The sequence below is a fragment of the Eucyclogobius newberryi genome, unplaced genomic scaffold, assembly GCF_026437365.1.
Source record: "Eucyclogobius newberryi isolate DKJ021-1_F unplaced genomic scaffold, fEucNew1.0.hap1 SCAF_18, whole genome shotgun sequence".
In the NCBI taxonomy this organism is placed as follows: Eukaryota; Metazoa; Chordata; class Actinopteri; order Gobiiformes; family Gobiidae; genus Eucyclogobius; species Eucyclogobius newberryi.
In genome coordinates this window covers 26217296-26237314 of record NW_027315812.1, presented here as the reverse complement: position 1 = coordinate 26237314, position 20019 = coordinate 26217296, and the positions used below count along the sequence as shown (strand labels likewise).

General features: G+C 39.5%; 1 protein-coding gene across 1 annotated transcript in view; it reads right to left on the bottom strand.

Moving 5' to 3' along the window:
- LOC140364812 (partitioning defective 3 homolog) overlaps positions 1 to 20019 on the bottom strand; it is a 554921-nt gene that overhangs the window by 143279 nt on the left and 391623 nt on the right. Inside the window, exon 20 of the mRNA XM_072451184.1 lies at positions 16777 to 16905. Coding sequence (XP_072307285.1) covers positions 16777 to 16905 — 129 coding nt within the window. The remainder of the gene's footprint in view (positions 1 to 16776; positions 16906 to 20019) is intronic.

Genomic DNA, 20019 nt, shown 5'->3' with positions numbered 1-20019 from the left:
CGTTTTCAGGACTTTGCCCAATCAAAATATAAAATATTGTTTTTGTCCGAATTTCTCATCATTTTGAACTCCATAAATATGCAAAATTTTAAGGAATTTTCACCATTCAAAAATAGGTCAAAAAAACAACAGTATTTTTTTTTTTTAATTGTTGCATTTGAAGGCAACAGTCTTCCTTTTACATCACTCTGCACGCTGTTCCAAACGGCCTGGCCCTCCTTGTTGATAAAGCTGGACTTGTGGACACGCCTATCGCTCCTGACCCCTCCCTCCCACACATGCTGATCACTGCGGGCCCACTTCCACACAACAGGGCCTTTGACTGTGGCAGGTCCTGTCCCCTGAAGATGTGGGCGGACACTGGAGGATGTGACCTCCCATAGTGATCATGACTCTTCACTAGCTCCAGATGTGCTCACAGCGCTGGAGGCTACAACGCACACAGAATAATACATAAATAAATACAACATAATAAAAATAATACATTCAAGTTTGGGCTTTAGATTCTGTTATATCTAATTTTTTTAATTTTTTTATTTAAAGTTAATATATTGTATTTCCATCATGTAGATACATGCACAATTAATCTGTCTTGTTTAGAACATATTATTAGTTCCTATTACTTCCTGTATTGTCACGCCAGGAGAGGCAGGGAAATTACTGGAACGCATAATATGGAAGCTTATGTTTGTATTTCAGTGTTTATTTCATAATATTTTTGATATCATTTTGGTTAGGAAAGTGATGAATGTAACGTAAAAAAAAGGGTGATTTAAAAATAGTCATGGCTGATGGAAGCTGTATGAAGATAATGTATTTTATTATTTATTAATAATCATACAACAATTCAAGTATACTAAATGTGTTTTATTTTTCTGTACGTTGACTTGATAAGAACATAAGATAGTCATACATCCAGTGATACAAATGGATATAAAAAAGTAAATGAAATAAACATACACGCTTGAAAGGGAGTTGGAAGAAATATTGAAAGAAAGTGCTTTTCACTATTTTCAAAGGCTAGAGCACGTATTTACGTCACTCTAAGGATATTTATGCATTTTAACCGCACAGATCAGTCTAAAACTATTCAGGAAAGGTCAAATTTTGTCCGGTTTATGTGATTTTATTTTTTTCCAGAGTCAAATGAGTATCTAGCGTCGATATTAGTTTTAGTATCAATTAGTAGCTTATTTGTGATACTTTTGACAGCTCTAGCATCAATACGACAACAACAATAAAGTAAAAAGCGTAGACGTAGTAGTTTGTTTTTTGGTTTTCAGGATCAGAAAAGCTTTACTGTCAGTGAAGGAAAATCATCAAACTAGGAATATGCACTGGCAGATTGATGCTAAAATAAAACAAGTACCGTACACTTAACACATAATACATACATAATCATAGCAATGCATAAAAATATATTTCAAAATAGTTTGCCCTATCTCAAATGTAATGCTGTATCTGTACACAATTAGGATTAAAGTGACGATTCATTGAACTAGATTTTTGCAAAAAAATATAAAAATATTATCACAAAAAGCAAATTTTTTAGGTTTCTAATTTCACTGTTTCACTCCTGTTTGTAATTGATGACATCACACTAGGAAATTACGCAGAAAACACTGGGCAAAAACTCATCTAATGTCGCAATTATTTTGATTTGACAAATAAAAATGTCAAAAATGTTGTTTCTCTGTGTAATTTCTGCATAAACTTTGACCAGAATGCATATCTAAAGTGTGATGTCACTTCCTGTCAACATTTTCTCCACAAATACCTATTTGATTGGTGTAAAACTATAATTTATATGTACACAAAATAAAATTAAAATTAGAAAATCGTAAAAACCTGTCATACACACTTTAAATATCTACAGTTCTCGTTCCTATTCCAATTTTACACAGCTTTGTATTTTTTTCTGTATTTCCTTTGCACCTTCCCTCCACTGCGTCCCCCCCACTGTGTCCCCCAGGTCGCCCCTAACCTTTTGACCCTCCTGGCTGCTCTGCACATGACTGACATCCATTCAAACACAGTTAGAAGTCTCTCCCCCGTGTCTTTGTATTTTAATAACAGTAATCACGTTTCAAACAATTGTCATTTTTCAGTGTCGGATTAACCCAATTTTGCCTCTCACACTCACACGCAGTCACTCCTTATTTTTAGCGTGGCCAAATCCTATTTTCTTCGGCGAATGAGATTTTGATGGAAGCATGATGCAATGTAGCAGCTTTCTCCCAGGGCTGTGTGTAGAAACGGATTTTATTTCATTTTATTTTACAGTATGGATATTTTTTGATATTGCACTGAGTTTGTGCAATAACAGCATGAACTGGCAACCCCGTGATTCTTCTAGTTCAGAAAAAAAAAAAACATAAACCATAAAAAAAATTAAAAAAAAACACAAACGAGAAGATTTATAAAGTACACATATAATGCAAATTTGACTGTTTTGAGTTTTTAACCATTGTATGACTTTGATAGCCAATTAAAAAAACATCTGGAGTTGTATTTAGCATAATTCACACTAGTTTCATTATTCCTGTAAATGAGGTCCTCAGAAAAAAATCTGTTTCAAATTTCTTTCCAGACTTATTGAGTGATGTTGATGATATTTATCCGCATATTTAAAATGTATCAACTTGCTCGGGGACGACGGGTGTAAGTTAGCATTAGCGCTATAACCTGGCACCAGCATCTCTCCTTTGACTTTGTCTTGGTTATATTGTTGTGCACTCTGCTTGTACAAATAAAATAATACCATACCACAGGCTGTTTTTAAGTCCATAAATAATCACCAAACTCGTTCTGCCGCTATTACGACTGCATGCTTATATTTGTCTGTCTCGAGCAAGCTAGCTTTGGTTTGTTTCTCCGTGATGATTCCCTCTGCTGCCAGTAGATGGAGTGCTAAACCCAAATCCTAACGCGAGAATACCAGACGGATAGACTTCTAAAACAGGAGATGAAGACCAGAATATGTGTATTTTAAGTGGAACAAAATACTTCCTGTAGCCACTTAAGAGAATAAAACAAACAAAAGAAACATTACAAGTGGAAGCACAAATCTCCCTAACCCAAACAACTCCAACTCCCAGCAGTCCTTTCACTTGCATCTGGCCCGGTGATGTCATACCTCTGCCTGGAAGTCCTGGACATTAACGTTATACGACAGGTTCACGGAAGTCTACGGGGAGCCTCTGGCGTTTTATGGACTAATCAGATTCATTAAAAAAACTGCTACACTGACATTTGGGACCAGGATAATGGACCAGGGCTCAGACGGACTCCAGCACTCTTTTCCTCCAGGCCTCGGGAGCATGATAGCGCTAATGCTAATATGTGCGTTTCGATAAAAGTGTGCAATGTGGGAGCAGAGATGGCGGCGATGTGACTCACGCCGTCATTAGTTACATTCGATTAGCGGCTTTGCTGGCTCATTGAAGGCTTTTATGTTCTCATCAAGTTATATGGAAGTTGGTTTTAAGGAGATATTGGATAAAATATGCAGAATGTAAATATGGCCAGTGGAGCAGATAAAGTGTTGAGATTGCGCATGGAAAGTACTAGCAAAGTTCCATAGACGTTCAAAAGTTATTGATGTAGAAAATATATATCTTTTTAAAAACTACAAATATTGAGGGCAGTGATTTCTGTCCTGAGGCTGTAATTTTTCATGTCCACATTAGCAGTTGGCGTAAATTATATCCTAACACTTTATTTATCTACACCTATTGATATTCTAAAAAACAATGAAAACATAATGGCTTATGGATATCTCCATTTAGAAAAGTCATTTTTCCTTTTGAAACCATTTGTATAAAAAAAAATCACTATACAGAGAGAAGGTGGAAAAATAATGTTTTAAAAAAATACGGTTTTGGAAGTAAATTAAACTAGTTCCACCCACTCACCCCCCCCAAAAAAAAAAAAAAAAAAAATACATAAATACACACATAGAATGTATTTCAAAAGGAAGAAAAGTAGCAAATAAAAATAACAAATATCAATACAAAATAAAATAAAAATGTATTACTTTTTAAATCTAAAAAACAAAATTAAATGTACTATTTGATAATAAATAAACATACAAAACCTCACAATACAGTATATAAAAAGTATATAAAGCCCAATAAATTAGCAAATAAAATGTTAAAATATTAAGTAAAAAAAAGAAAATGAATGCATACAATAAAAAATACATACAAATAAAAAAAACAACAACACTGTATATCATGGAAAAATATCACTGCAATTTGTGAAATCTGCACATTTGCACCACCTACAGCACCTGCTCTGTACTCAAGCACACACACACACACACACATACACACGCACACACACACACACACACACATACACATACACACGCACACACACACACACACACACACACACACACATACACACACACACACACACACACACACACACACACACATACACACACATACACATACACACGCACACACACACACACACACACACACACACACACATACACACATACACACGCACACACACACACACACACACACACACATACACACACACACACACACACACACACACACACACGCACTCACCTCCTGCCTGTCCCCTATATACTCCATTAGCCAATTAATGGAGCAGCATGTTAACATTGAGGGAAGGGCTGCCCGCACTAAACACATTATTACTGTACAGTCCAATTACCCAGCCTCCTCTGCTCTTCCTCTCATTTAAGACGACCAGACTGGAGCTTTTAGTGCACTATACCTCCACACCAGTTCATCTGAGTGAGGAGACAAGAAGCCCCATGGTGATTTTGTGCTGGATTAAAAAATACAGTTGGATATTTCCAGTATATTTCCATTTATATTTCTCGATTGTATGTTTTTCTAATGCTAGCAGTGTATTGTAGAAGCTGATTCAGCCGTGTGTGTAAGCCTGAAAGAAATTGAGAGAAAAATGCTAGTGGCTAACAAACAGTCTAGACAGGCTAATTCTGAGGCTTTCACGGTGGTTAGAGAGACAAGAACTGGTCCCAGGAAAGCTCAAAGGAAAAATATTAAACCGCCTATATTGGTTAATAATAGAACAGTAGCTAGGTTTAAGCATTGGTAAAGCATATCAGACGGATATTAACTTATAACTCATAATAGTTACAAATATGTCAAAGTAAAAGTACTACGTATTATGCATTAATCAGCCAAGGAGCTCTATCATGCTTTTTTCATGTACTTTTAATATTGAACTATAACATAAGTAGATCATAATTTAACATTTTGCTCATTGTAAACTGCAATATATTTTTATATGACTGAACAATATGATTTTTTTAATAATATGTCTCTGAGCTATCATTACTTTTTTTTAAACTTTTAATAGAGTATTGTAAAAGCAACAGTTTTCTGCACACTGTTTGCATTACTCTAACTCTACATTTTATCGATTTCAAACCCTGAAGAGTCCAACATGGATTCCCAACGCAACCACAGAACACACAAACATCACGACAAACATCATGATTTACTCATTAAAATGCAAAATTTCACAGGTGCCTTAAATGTAAAAAGAGCCATGGCCCTGTGAAAAAAAAAAACGAGAACATGTTCTTTTTGAAGCTGTACAGTTACTAAATGGCTTTGTATGGAAGTGAAAATGCAAAGGTTTTGTCAAAGTAGCGTTTGAAAGTGGCAGAAGCACATCACTGACTATAATTGCCAAGAAAACTCAGTTGATCCTATAAACTAAATAGATTTGGCTGAATTTCATATTATCAAAAGTTTTTTTTCTAATAATGTATGTTTATATATTTTTCTTTTTTTTTTAAACGACACAAAGTCAATATGATCGGTATCGGCCGTGATCGGTACTTGTGATCGGCCCCAAATATCCTGAGGAGCAACTCTAATGCAAACGTTTAAGCTCTGTATCTGCTAGAGCACTGAGGAGAGAAGCAGTCAGGATCAAGCATGTGTTTTACCTTTCCCTGTCCCTGAAAAGTGATATACAAAATACATATATCAGAATCAGTTGTATTGCCATTGTGGGTAAACAATTCTAAAACTAGGAACTTCCAAAAGTCGTAAAGCTAAAAACAATTCCCGCTAGTATCTAAACTACTCCACTCCATAATGGTGAAACTTGAACTTTGAAATGAGTTTCAAACGTGAAACTGTTGCTATATTTCTCTGACTTATATTTCATCCATGTTAAACTATCCTGTTATCAAATGTCCATCTTCCATATTGAGGCCATTAGCAGCACTCACTGCATCATGGGAGTTTACTGTCAATCAAACTGTGACCAATGGCAGCTGCATTGGAAAAACACTGACTGTCACATAGCATAATAAATGGGTGTAAATGCATAAGTCACACTTGGCATGCTTTTCATAGCAGTGACAGAGAGCAGGGTGAAAGGGAAATTTATGACCCAGATAATGCTTGGAATGTAATGGACCACTTTAAAACATTTAGATGCACTGACAGCAGACTGGGTTAGATCAAACAATAAATACAAGTACAACAAACAGTACAACGCAGGAGGCGACACCTGACATCCAAAGTGTGTATGACAGCTTTCTATGATTTTCTCATTTTGACTTTATTTGGTGTATTTATCCCTGTTGTACATATACATTATACTTTTACACCAATAGAGTAGGTATTTGTGGAGGAAAGTTTAAAAATATGTAGAAAGTGACAGGCAGTGACATCACACTAGGATACTCATTCTACTTAAAATGTACGCATAATTTACACAAAGAAAATACTTTTTTTACTCTGTGTAAGTATGAATGAGAGTGTTTGTGAATGTGGGACAAAGTATGGAGATTACCATGACTACAATAATAATACATACAACGTATCTATCGCCATGAACAATGTTCAGAAATGTGGTTTTAACTTTATATTTCCATGGAACCATGCAGGTGACTTGTCCAGAAATGTACAGACGCGTGCTATAAGTTCAAATTTGAGGCATCTGTGCTGTTATGTACAAAAAAACCCATAATGAAACTAAATATGTCTTTGGACTTTTTTGTTGTTGTATTTCTCTCTCTCTCTCTCTCTCTTTCTCTCTCTCTCTCTCTCTCTCTCTCTTGGTCTCTCTCTCTCTCTCTCTCTTTCTCTCTCTTGGTCTCTCTCTCTCTCTCTCTCTCTCTCTCTCTCTCTTGGTCTCTCTCTCTCTCTCTCTCTCTTTCTCTCTCTTGGTCTCTCTCTCTTTTGTTTTATTTTACGTAAAAGCGGAAAATAACTTTTGTTTTTCTCTCTTTCTTTCTTTCTCTTTTTCGCTGTCTTTCTCTCTCTCTGACTTTTTTTTTACGGTATAGCGTAAAACACATACTTAGAATACATACAACTACAGAAGACGTACAACTACAGAAGACGTACAACTACAGAAGACGTACAACTACAGAAGACGTACAACTACAGAAGACGTACAACTACAGAAGACGTACAACTACAGAAAACGTACAACTACAGAAGACGTACAACTACAGAAGACGTACAACTATAGAAGACGTACAACTACAGAAGATGTACAACTACAGAAAACGTACAACTACAGAAGACGTACAACTACAGAAGACGTACAACTACAGAAGACATACAACTACAGAAGACGTACACCTACAGAAGACGTACAACTACAGAAGACGTACAACTACAGAAGATGTACAACTACAGAAAACGTACAACTACAGAAGACGTACAACTACAGAAGACGTACAACTACAGAAGACATACAACTACAGAAGACGTACACCTACAGAAGACGTACACCTACAGAAGACACACAACTACAGAAGACGTACACCTACAGAAGACGTACAACTACAGAAGACGTACACCTACAGAAGACACACAACTACAGAAGACGTACACCTACAGAAGACGTACAACTACAGAAGACATACAACTACAGAAGACGTACAACTACAGAAGACGTACAACTACAGAAGACGTACACCTACAGAAGACGTACAACTACAGAAGACGTACAACTACAGTGGGTGGCGATAAGTGCATGTTTGCAGTTGGCTCCAGTCGCTATTAAAAGCAACAACAACAACAACAACTTAAGGAATATTTTGGTTAAAAAATTGTGAAAATCTTGAACAAAGTCATTTTAACACAAGACTAACTCACCCGGAGCAGACACAGAATGTTGGTGAGATGGGCTCTGCCTGTATGGGGCCTCTATTTCAGAGTCAACACTATAGAAAGTTTGAAAGTCGACAGTCTTTTTAATATGCATTGTTAGGGCTCCGGATGAAACAGAATGAATTTGCTCTCACCGACTCCCCGGTGCAGCTGCCTTCAATAGATTTTTCTTTTCAATAGCCGCCCCTCATCAAAACATGGCACATTGTTCTCAAGTGCAGATGGGGGCCCGAATGTGCATCACAACCTAATCAAACTCAAGTAAATGAGTTGCATACAGCTGCCTGGAATAGCAAAAGAGATTGGGCGACTTATGCTCATGCCTGAACTGTATAATGCAATCACCACGATACAGCAGAAGTTTAGGTAACAAAGTAAAGGGAATGTATGAATTTAAATACAAATCTGGATAGGTCATAATGCTACACGGTATTTGTAATAGGAGAATACACGATGGATATAATACTGTAGAGATTTAAAGACACTAAGTCGGGCTGCAAAGATTAATCAACTAATCAGGACAAGTCGACTACATAAAATAATCGTTTTCTGGGCTATACAGACTCTACAAAACGACCTTCTGACTTTCATCAATAGTACACTTGAACTATTCTTAAATATTCTCTATTTAGAGGCCTTTAGTCTCCATGTCAATCTTTATTTGGTTGATAATGTATTTAAAAAGTCTCTATGCACAATAAAAATAATCGTTTGAGTAGTGCATTAATCAAAAATATTAATCACTGACTGAAATAACCCCTGGCACTATAAAACTTTCTGGTAGAAAGTTTGTCTATTGCAGTGCAGCGACTTTTATGGCAGGGCAAGCAGTCTTGGAGTGTTCATTAATATTTAGTGGGCTATATTTGCATGCAAAAGTGAAAACAAAAAAGAGTAATAAACATCTTTCCAAGCTAAACGCTCATATTTAAGTCTTATGCTGAATGGACCCAATAGTTTGACTTCACTGCTCAATTCGTTACACAAACTAGTTCTATGTTGTTTTAAATGCCTGTATTTCTAACTAAATATCTAACCTTAGAAACATGAATTGGCTACAAACAAAGATTTAAAGGCTACTTTTTATGTCATTTGTTGAAACTTGGCGCCTCTTCTCCAAAAACCTGCAAACATCCTTGATTCTCACACAGGTTTATGTAGGTGGTTTGATCCATGTGTTTGAGGCTGTGTGGTCCTCAGAGTGCATGTGCAGAGCTCTAAAAGAAGCTGCTGTCCGCTCTGGTTCTAAAAGCTCATGTTAGAGAGCGGTGCATGAACGGGCCCCTGAACACGCCCACAGACTGAGCCGCTCTGGGAGAAGAACAACCAAGATCATTTAAGATTCTCGACTTGCAGTGTTACTCAGCGGCCTGTAGTGGCCACCAAAACATGCTTCAGCAGCAGAAGTGACGGGAAAAAGACTTAATTTGAATATAGTTGTGACATACGGTCTTATAGATTGTATTGGTCAATCGATGCTTTCCTTGATTGTCCTGACCACATGCCACTGTGTTATTGCTTTTGGAGTTATCTACAGCAGCGGCCCCGAAACTTTTTCCTCACAAGGACCGGTACAATCACAAGGTTATTTTTCAGGGATCAGTAGTAACAGTAACAACAGTGTACATGAAACTTTTAAAATACATTATTACTGAAATTGGCTCTTTATTCGATTAATTGGCTCTATATTTTCTTGGTAAAACACATGTAGAATATTGGGACATTGTTACTATGTCCCAATTGGCCCGGTTTTGGGTCGCGGCCCGGTGTTTGAGGACCCCTGGTGGGATTACATGAATCTATCTTGCATAAAATCAAGTTTTTTATAGTTAAAAAAACCCTTAAACAATAGCAACTGAACAACAATCAATCTTCCTTAAATGCTTTATTATGGAGCATTCCAGGAAAGGCAATAATATCTAACATCGCCACGTTTCCATTGTAGATGCAACGGACAATTCCAGCGCTTTGCTTTGTTTTGATCCAATTCCAAGTAATACCAGGGCAAGAAGATCAAAGTCTATCAGTTCAACCTTCTATGTATTACACGCTACGCTTTCGCCTGAGCCTGTGCATGCCCGCTATAGTTGTCATTTACATTCAACAGTGTACTTTTTCACAATCGCTCCTGTAATCAAAGTGTAAATGAGTTGCACACAGCTGCCTGGAACAGCTCAAATTTTCCATCTGGGTGACTTGTGTGGCTCGCACCCGGCCCCCGACTGCATAATGCAATCAGCCGGATAATTGTGCAAGTTGGATGGTGTTAATTCATGGTGTTAATAATGGCGTTAACTTGCTGTAGGTATCAATATAATTACAAATGCAATCAGACTTCCTAATCAGCCGGTCGAAGCCGCCTTTTGAAGTGCACATGCAAATGAGAGCGATAGAGCGGGGGAATAATGAGATGGTCGGGGCGTGGCGAGTGATAACGCCGGGGCTGTAATCGCTGTTACAAAAACACAAAGATAAGGATCAGCCCAGTGCTAAATTGCTCATTTTCCCCGTGTGGCGCAGTGGGACCGGGACACGGGTGGAAGATTGATTAGCAAGCAACACAAATCGTGTTACAGTTTTACAATATTATACTGTACTGTAGTAGATAGAAACAAATGAACAGACTCATTTTCAAGACATAAATACAAGTATGATAGCATGTGATGTTGTTCTAGTTCTGATGAAGCTCAAGATCATTCAAAAACGGTTTAGGAAAAGTCAGATTGTGCCCTGTTAACGTGATTTTTTTTATATACACCCCTATTATATCTATAGATGCCTATAACAGGTTTTTACGATTTTCTTATTGTCACTTTATTTGGTGTATTTATACCTGTCATACATATACAATAAAGTTTTACCCCAATCTGCAGGTATTTGTGAAGAAAAGATTGAAAAATCTGTAGAAAATGACAGGAAGTGACATCACACTAGAGACACTCGATCCATTCAAAGTTTATGCCTAATTTACATAAAGAAACAACTTTTTGACTCTAAAGGTTAATTCAACAAAACAAAGTCGCTCTCATTTATTTTTATTTGTCAAATTAAAAAAGATTTAAAATAGACAGTTTTTTGCCCAGTGTTTGCTGGGTAATTTCCTCCAATTACAAACAGGAAGTGAAATTATAAACCTAAAAAATTAGCTATTCTGTGATAACATTTTTGTAATTTTTTGCAAAATTCTAAATATATTTATCTTAACTGGATTTTAGTTAATTGAGTCGTCCAACCTGTCAGAGGTATTTTAAACTATGTATTTTATTAACCAATGACTGTTTCATTGTTTGATTTTCTGAAGCCCTGTGAGTCGACAGCTGTTGTAATTTTGATCTCTACAAAAATGAATTTAACTGAAACTAGCCATTTTCACAATTTCACACAACAGCAGCCTGATCAGTAGAGACGTCCCAGTGCAAGTGGTGTATGAGGTCAGAGTGACTGGGGTTGGTTGGTGAGAAGTGAAAACAGTTAAATGTGCTTTTCAGAGAGCGGTGAAAAGCGCTTTTCTCATTGCGGTGAATATTTTGGATGCTGGGAATTCATTAGTAAGTGAGCGATACATGTGGGCCGAGTTTCCAATAAACTAGTTCTGTTTTTCACGTTTTAAGATAAAAAAAAAATCAGGTACAGAGCCTTTAAATTAAATGACAAACTATGGCTACAATTGACAGATAAGATTTGTAATTGTTTCTGGCAATTCAAATGATAGTCAAGCTAACGACTAGCATGATTGACGCAAATTTGACCTATTGGTTAAAATGTATATTTAAAAAAACTGTAAAAGTAATTGTATTTTCATTTAACTTTTCAGAATTTATGTTGACAAAAATATGACATTTCCTAAAACTTTACAGTGAAATTAGGATGTGGAATACCAATGCGGTGCAATGTTATGGCTGACTTCTCTGCTCTTTGTTTAAATTCAGCGGGAATACAAAAAACAGACAAAACAAAAGAGAAAACTCAACAAAACAACAACAAATCCAGTTGTGTGGCACTATTTTTTGCTCTGCTCTGGTCCGGGGAAAATAGAAACAGAAAGCGGCGCCAGTGTTAAACAGCCAGTGAATGGAAGCCAACTGGAGCCGACTCGATAGGACAAAAATGGACATCATAATCAGTTGAGAAAGACATGTGCAATAGAGTGGCGTTGGAGGGAAGAAAAGACATTGTCAGGTCGTGCGTTTGTGCAGACGCCATGCTCTCTGGCCGGGCAGAATGTGGAGCCGCTCAGGTTTGTGGAGAGATAAGGCAGAGGCTGATAGCACGTCCGCCAATGCTCTGCACTGTCTGAAACCCCTCTGGCTCTGGGCGAGGGCCAGGCCAGGGACGAGCTGGCCAGAGAAAGTGTCCAATGGTCCAATCTGTGGTGAGCTCATGTCAGCATTGGCCAATCAGATAAGTGCGCTTTTCACCCACAGGAAATAGGGTAACGGACAAACCGAGACCAAACTGACTAGTGTGAGGTTCACGGCTGAGGTTATGGGGTGACATTTTTGCAATCTTTCAATTCAACGATGAAGAACAATTTGAAATGTAGTGTAATTCCGATAATACAATACCACAGCTGTAGACACTGTATTGTAACAGTAAATGTCTTTTGAATGTCTGTTTCTGTAGCCACATACTGCCCTGGGGTAGACCGACAAAAGTGTGCAAGAGAAAACGTGTTCGGTTTGATTAGAGGTCAAGACTGTTCGAACCCCCTCACCACCAATGTGTTTCTATTATTGTGTTCATTAAGAGGCAAGAAATGTATCACAATTTACAACCAAATAATAAAAAATATTAACAACACCTTAAGTATGCACAGCAAAAAAGAATGGACGGCTCAATGCCAAATATCGATATTAATGAAGTTGCCAAAAAGTATGAATACTTTTGAGGTGGAGGGAAAATAATTGTAGCAAAGGTAACATTATTTATATTAGAGGAAGTTCAGTGCATTTTAACACAAAACTCATTGGTATCAATATCGGATTGATATCACAATACTTGACATAGTTTATCTTGGTATCAAATTGAATAAAAACCCTAATAGACTGTCGGAATACATGGCTTCTTCATATCTTCAGGAAGTGTTTGTACTACTCAAAAATACTATGAAAACCATGCTTCTTGTTGTGACTGGACTCGCCTCTCCAAGGATCTGACCCGTAACTTCAAATGGAATCGCTGGTTTCCTGTATACATCTTGTGTGCAGGTATCGACATCTAGATGATTTCACAAGTGCACGAGGCTTTGGCAGAACTAATCTTCAAAGCTGTACGCCAAGTTAATGAAGGCCAACTTTAAGCACACTTCGCTGCATAACAACCTGGCACGATCGATACGCAGCCGCCAAACTATCAATTAAGAAGGACACTTTTACTTTATACAAATTGGTCCCCTCATCTTTGTAACATCCCGGGGCACGCCATAAATCGCCCCAATCTTATCAAGGTCACCCCTTTTAAATATCCAACCATCACAGGCTAAAGAAGGGCACAATTTTATGAATTAATCCGTCTCACCTTTTAGCTGACTCCTATTTTGAATCGCTAAAAGCCCCTGTCAAAAACGTCTACTCGGATTAACGATCGCTAATGTCAGGGAACTTGGCTGCGGCCCATGTACTGTGAGGCATGCCAAGGCGAGCCAGCGATGGAAACTTGTTATGGCCCGATCCATAATTTCATAAATGCGCACTAAAACGGTGCGCCGTAAATCAAGAAGGATGACAATCAAATATAGCAAACCCTGGAGTGTATTACGACTAAAATACAAGAAGTAATGAGTTTCTGAGCTGTCGATCTCGTGAACTCAGAAAGGTTTGCGTATCGGCAGGTTGTCATGGCAATGTGGTTTATGATTACATGTGCGGTTATTCCCCATAGGATACATTTTTCTATTAGCAATGGGACAATCCGGACCACCGGAGTGATGCGATTTAGGAGCAGGTAGCAAAAAAGAAAATGAGGTTGGTGTTCTCGAAGTATTAGACCCAGGCATGCAGAACTGACAAATACATGTTGGGCCAGCAGAGACACACAGGACATAGTCTGAAAGATGCTTAAAGGCACTGCAGCTTATTTTTACTATCTCACAATTTTCAAAAGCCAGACTAGAGTTTTACCATCACGATAATGATAACAACAACTAACATGCTAACAGCACACCTGGTTCGCAAAGTATAAAAACACAAATGTACACAAGTCATGGCAAAGCAAAGAACATTTTAAAGATCTTTGGTTTTAAGAAATGGTTTGAAATCATGCTTGAAGGCACTGCTCCTAATTTTTTACTGTCAGTGTAATTCGATGCTAATCGGGTGCTTAACAGCGGTTTTGCTCAGGTTTTAAATTATTTCTGCCATCCGAAAAACAAAACTAGTTCATTTGAAACGCTTTGCAGCAGTCCAAACATATTCTTCACTTATAAAATGTATTTCTAGCATCCAAATTATTCACAGTGATGAGTTTATAAGGGCTTTTTACAACTTTCAGAGGCCAGCGCGGAGGTTTGTCTGGATAAATTGTACTTTATTATGCGTAAACACATACTTTGAAGATGTACAATATAGTTGGTGGCGGTAAATGCATCTTTTATTAAAAGTAACACAACAGCAACAGCAGCTACAGCCCCTTTAAGCAGCACATGAAAAGGGGTTTAGTTGCCATTTAATCCCTCTAGTATTTGTATTTGTTGTTTTCTTTGTGATTGAAAAATGTCACCCAGGGTCCATTTTATTCAAGTTCAATAAAGAACTAGAGCCAACGTTTCAATAGAAAATGTCTCAAACTCATTGCAGGCTACGACAGAGCATAGGACAAAGAAATGAGTCAAGAGAGGACATTAGCGACAAGATTTGCCTGTGTCTGTGGGAGGCGGTGTGCTGTGAGGGCATGTCCTGCACATTGTTCATGCTCATTCTGCTGTTTAGCCCCATTCGGGAGGAGCGAGTTTGGATGGAGAGCCAGGTTGGCCGATCCCTGGGGTGTGACCGAGGGAAGAGTGTTGGGCCCAGAGCCAGAGGGACCTGCTGGCTGCCACCTTTACTTCCCAAACCCAAAATGTGTTACCGTTCTTTCAGCTCGCCTTCCAGATGTTCCATTCAGAGAGGAAAAAGGTCTTTGTCAATGCCTTTTTTGTTGTTTTTGTTTGTAGCGCCATGCATTTCGACAGCCATTCAAGCTGGCTAATGGGAAGAGGGAGCGCTATCAAGCCCCATTGTTTGGATTCAATTATCCGTCATTACGAGCTCCTCTCTGATCATCGAGTTCATTGGGAAGCAGGAGAAACAATAGGGGGAGGAAGACGTCTGCTGTTTGCTCTGCCATCAGTACAGTCTCCATACAGTTAGCCAGGAGTCAATGGTCTGCCAGCTACTTAAGGGAGGTAATGAATGGTGAGGTGTCCACTAAGTCAAACGGGCAATTGTAGAGTTATTAACAGTGGAATGAGTCTTGACATTCTGGCACTATTCTTAGCTTTTCCGAGACATGGCAACAAGTTTGTGTATGTAGCCTCTTTATAGCGCACCGATTAAATAAGCAAGCTTTTAAAGAACTCATAAAGGGAAGTGGAGAATGTTGTCATACGTGTCATTAAATGTGTACTATGTAACTTATTGAGTGTGTGGGTGGGGGGAGATTAATCTTGCTGTCATGGATAAAACAAAGGAAATGATATGTATTTTTTTCTGTTTTCACTTAAGTCGAAAATGCAAAAAAGCGATCAACTTATTTACCAGACATGTCAGACTTCCGTATTTGTAGTTATGAATTTTCTGAATATAATGCACATAAGTCATGGAAAACTTCAAAGCTCCATTGTTTAGAGGAGATTAAGATAAACCCGATGCAGGGACAAAGGAAAAACACACACAAAAAACTCTGACAAAGGCGGAAGTCCGACCGGCAAAATATATCAGGTACGAAAGTTAGCGCTTTGCATTTTTGCCTCTTCAGAAGAAAACTTTGTAATTTAATTGTACTCAAAAATAAGACACAATCAAGCCATCAAACTTCAAAAGATTTCAAAGCAGACATTTAACTAGGTCCACAAGATTAATCGCAATCAAATCGATATTGCAATTTGAATAGACACAATTAGCGAATCGAAAAGGAAACAATCTTTGAAGTACTATTTACAAATCCTGTCTTATTGTGCATGTGTAAACTACCGACACACATCTGTATGAACATGTTCTGCAACAGTTGTATGAGATTTGTATTAGTCAGGAAAGTTCCAAAAAAGAAACCACCGGTGTATTTTTGAGCGATTAACAACCCGTCCCATTTTGCGAGGGAAGGCCACATTGATTCCACTCGGCCTATTATAATAAGCACCACTCAATCATGCCATCTCCACTGGGGCCTACAAGCACCATTAAGAGGTCAACCCTTCCAACAACAATCCATAAACGATCTATTTAATGTACTCATCGCAAAGAGGAATGTTTCCCAAACTGGCGTCCAAGTGCTTTCCCAGAACTCGCCCGTTCAGCCTTGTTCCGCCATTTTGTTAATTGGATACTTTGCTAATTTTCCCGTCCACAGCGCGGCGTTTTTAGCAGCCAGGAGGTAATGGCTGCGGCTTTTAGCGAGCAGAGGCGGCGTGTTCCAGAGCACTCACCTTTCCTGTTCCAGCTTCATCCGTAAGGTCTCGTCTTCTGAGGGCTGGCTCTCCTCCACTTTGGATTTACTGGAACCTTTGCGCTCCATCTTGTCGGCTGTGCGGTTGTCCTTGCGCTGCTTTCCAAATCTGTGTGGCACAAAAGAGCGGGGATGGAAATGAGGTGAAAGGATGGAAAACAATCGCGGGAACGACAAAATAGAAAATGAATTTGCTTTGCTTGAACACATTGTAAAAGGTGTACTATAGGTGTGGAAAACATGTTCTTAAATAGGAGTTTCTTGTTCACTTTCTATTTGAACAGTTGGTTTTGGATTGTTACAGCCACAAAGAGGAGTGAACCATGCGACGAAAACAGTGGTTTAAGTGGTAAAGGTGATGAACTACCATATAAATGTGTTTTTGAACATTTGGATCTGGTAACAGTGGGGAGTGAACCGTGTTATTAAAATAAGCACGGCTATTGACAACTTGAGGCAGTTGAAACAGTTAGATTTATAGTTGTAAATGCAGTAAGAGAATACTGAGAATAAAGCTGTAAGCAGTTTGAACCTTAAACGGCTTCACTCCGTTTAAAGAGGTTGTGCATCTTGGAACACTGCACTCTGTTCTGGCGGTCGGCCGCGTGGCTCAACATGTTTTCTCGGAGTCTGACGATGATTAAAGGATTTTAAAAAAACGGCACAGGATTTCTACTCGCAAATAGCAAGTTGAAACGGTGTGATTTCTGAGGCTCAGCGCAAGACAACCTTGAAAACAGGATTGAAAAAAAATATATAAAAAAATGTTAATGAAGCTAAACACAATTCTATGTGTGTTGAAATGGAATAAAAGACCTCAAGAAAAAAATCTATTGTTTTAGGTCAAAGCCAAGGTCAAGTTTATTTACAAAGTGCTGAAAGTGCTGTGCAAAATATATAACGGCACAAAGATACATTGTTAAAATATAGAGTGATGTAATAAATCAAAGAATAAGCATAGTATTTTAAAGAATGTACAGCTTATCTTGAGTTAGAACGCCAAGGCAAAAAAGTGCATCTTTAAAAGAGATTTGAGAGGGAGAGCAACAACTGCAACAATGATAGAAATCTTGCCTTTTCTCCGCCAACATCAACACTGCACTTAATTCTATATATTTGTGATAAAAAACTGAATATATATATTACCTTGCCCTAATTCCAGATGTTTTATGACATGTCAGAAACCTCGCCTTTCGCCAGTATTTTTAAAGCACCTCGCTTTTTGTCTGCAGAAGGAAATTAAAGTGTCAGAGCTGTCAAAATCTTGAGTTGGGGATTTGAGTCTGAGACAGCTATAGGCAAACTCTCCCGGTGCACTCCTCCCTTATACCGAAAGAATAACCTGTCTTCTTCCATTTTACAATCACATTTTGAATCACAACTTAACTCCACTGAGAAAATAGCGGAAAAATAGAGTTGATACCGTGGAAAATGCAGGTGTTAAAAGTTCGTTGCTTAAAGTGACGAGGTGTAGTGACAGCTCATGATTTAGTCCCGGGTGGAGTAAAAAAAAAAAAGGCTCAAAATAAAAATGGACCAACGTTATTTGTAACTTTCTAAACTTTTACATTTTAATGAGTGACACGGCAGCGCGGGCAGGAGTAAATCCGGTTTGGACAGGTTTAGAGCGATTGGAGGGTGGTAAATTTCTCCGGTTGGTTGAATCTGCTGCGGGTGCGTGACAGGAGGAGTGAGGGAAATGCATGTGCGGAATGAGAAGCAGGAAGCAGCAACACAAGGATGCACGGAGTAAACATACATGGACTGTGTGTGGACGGCGGCTAACAATGCACGGGGATGTAAACAGCAGGGAACATACTGCATGTACTATAAGGAGTGCAGGGCGTCAGATTCACATATGGTGTAGTAGCTGTGTAGTAGCTGATATGGGAATGGTATTATTGGCGGTTGTAGTGGAAGTAGTGGTAGTTGTAGTAATAGTAGTTGTAGTAGTAGGAATACCGTAAAACTGAGAGTATTGATGGTGCAAGTATTAGTAGTGGTCGTAGAAGTGATGGGAGTAGTAGCATTATAGTTAAGTAGTACTAGTATAGTGGTGGTTGCACTGTGTCTGAACGGGTTTCATCATCAGTATTTGTACTTGCTGGAGACGTGTCCCCGAGCGCTGTACTGCCCCTGACAGGTTGCCCCGGCGACAGCGAAGGATGGTTCAAATAGAGACCATGAGGGATTAATAAAGTAGTAGTAGTAGTAGTGCATGAGTAATACTTTCCCCAAAGGTTGTCGCTGCCTGAACAAAAAAGTAGTAAGGAGTAGTAAGGTTGTACAGGAGGTAATAATAGTTGTAGTAGTAATGAAGCCTGCGTAAATTCAGCCTGGAAGACCTAACTCCACCCATCTACGTCAAGGCCTCCATGGAAGGACCCCTCTCCCCAGCGCCATCATCGCACTCAAGCGGGCGCCCGCCTGTCCGTCCGTGAGAGTCAGATCCCTCACTTCACCATGGACTCTCCCAGGTTTCTGCGCTTATCCCAAAGAGGTTATGCAGTTTTTCCTGGCCAAAGAAGTAGGGTGAAAGGTCAGGGGGCGTCTGCACCATGGCCCTCGCACCTGCTCCTCATCCCCAATCAACGCTCTCAAGTGACTCCTCCCCGCTCCCAATCAGCGCCCAGGCGGTCGCATTTAAGCCCTCAGGCAGATGGCTCGGCCACTCAAACCGTACTGCGACTGATATTATGTCAGAGTGCAAATCAGATGACCCTCCCTGTTCCTCTCACGGGGCCCCCGGTCCTCCCGCGGTCCTCCGGCTTCGGAAGAGCGCATCCACCTGACCCGATGGAAGAGCTGAGCGTCTCACCGCGTTCTCTCATCACAGGACTCCTCACTTTCGCTCGAAACGCTTCCATCCACCAGCCGCGCGCCCCGCGGCACGAACCAGGAAATCATCAGCCGCTCCGCGCACGCTGCGGTGCCGCGGCGCCTCTCCTCCGCATCGAGCGTCGGGACGTCTCCTTCACGTGGCTCCTCCCGCGCCACAGCGTCTCTCCACCGGATCACACTGACACCGGGTCCAGCTGCATCGCTCAGCAGCTCCAGAACACGCTCCTCTCCACGTCAGGCTCCAACACGCGGCAGCGCTCTCTGTCCTCGACTCCAGGGGGCCTGTCGCAGGCCCGCCGCTGGCCATACGGGGCCCCCAGGCCGAACGCCCAGCGATGTCTCCAGTCGAAATTAAGTATGTTTTAAATTGTCTTCATCTCGT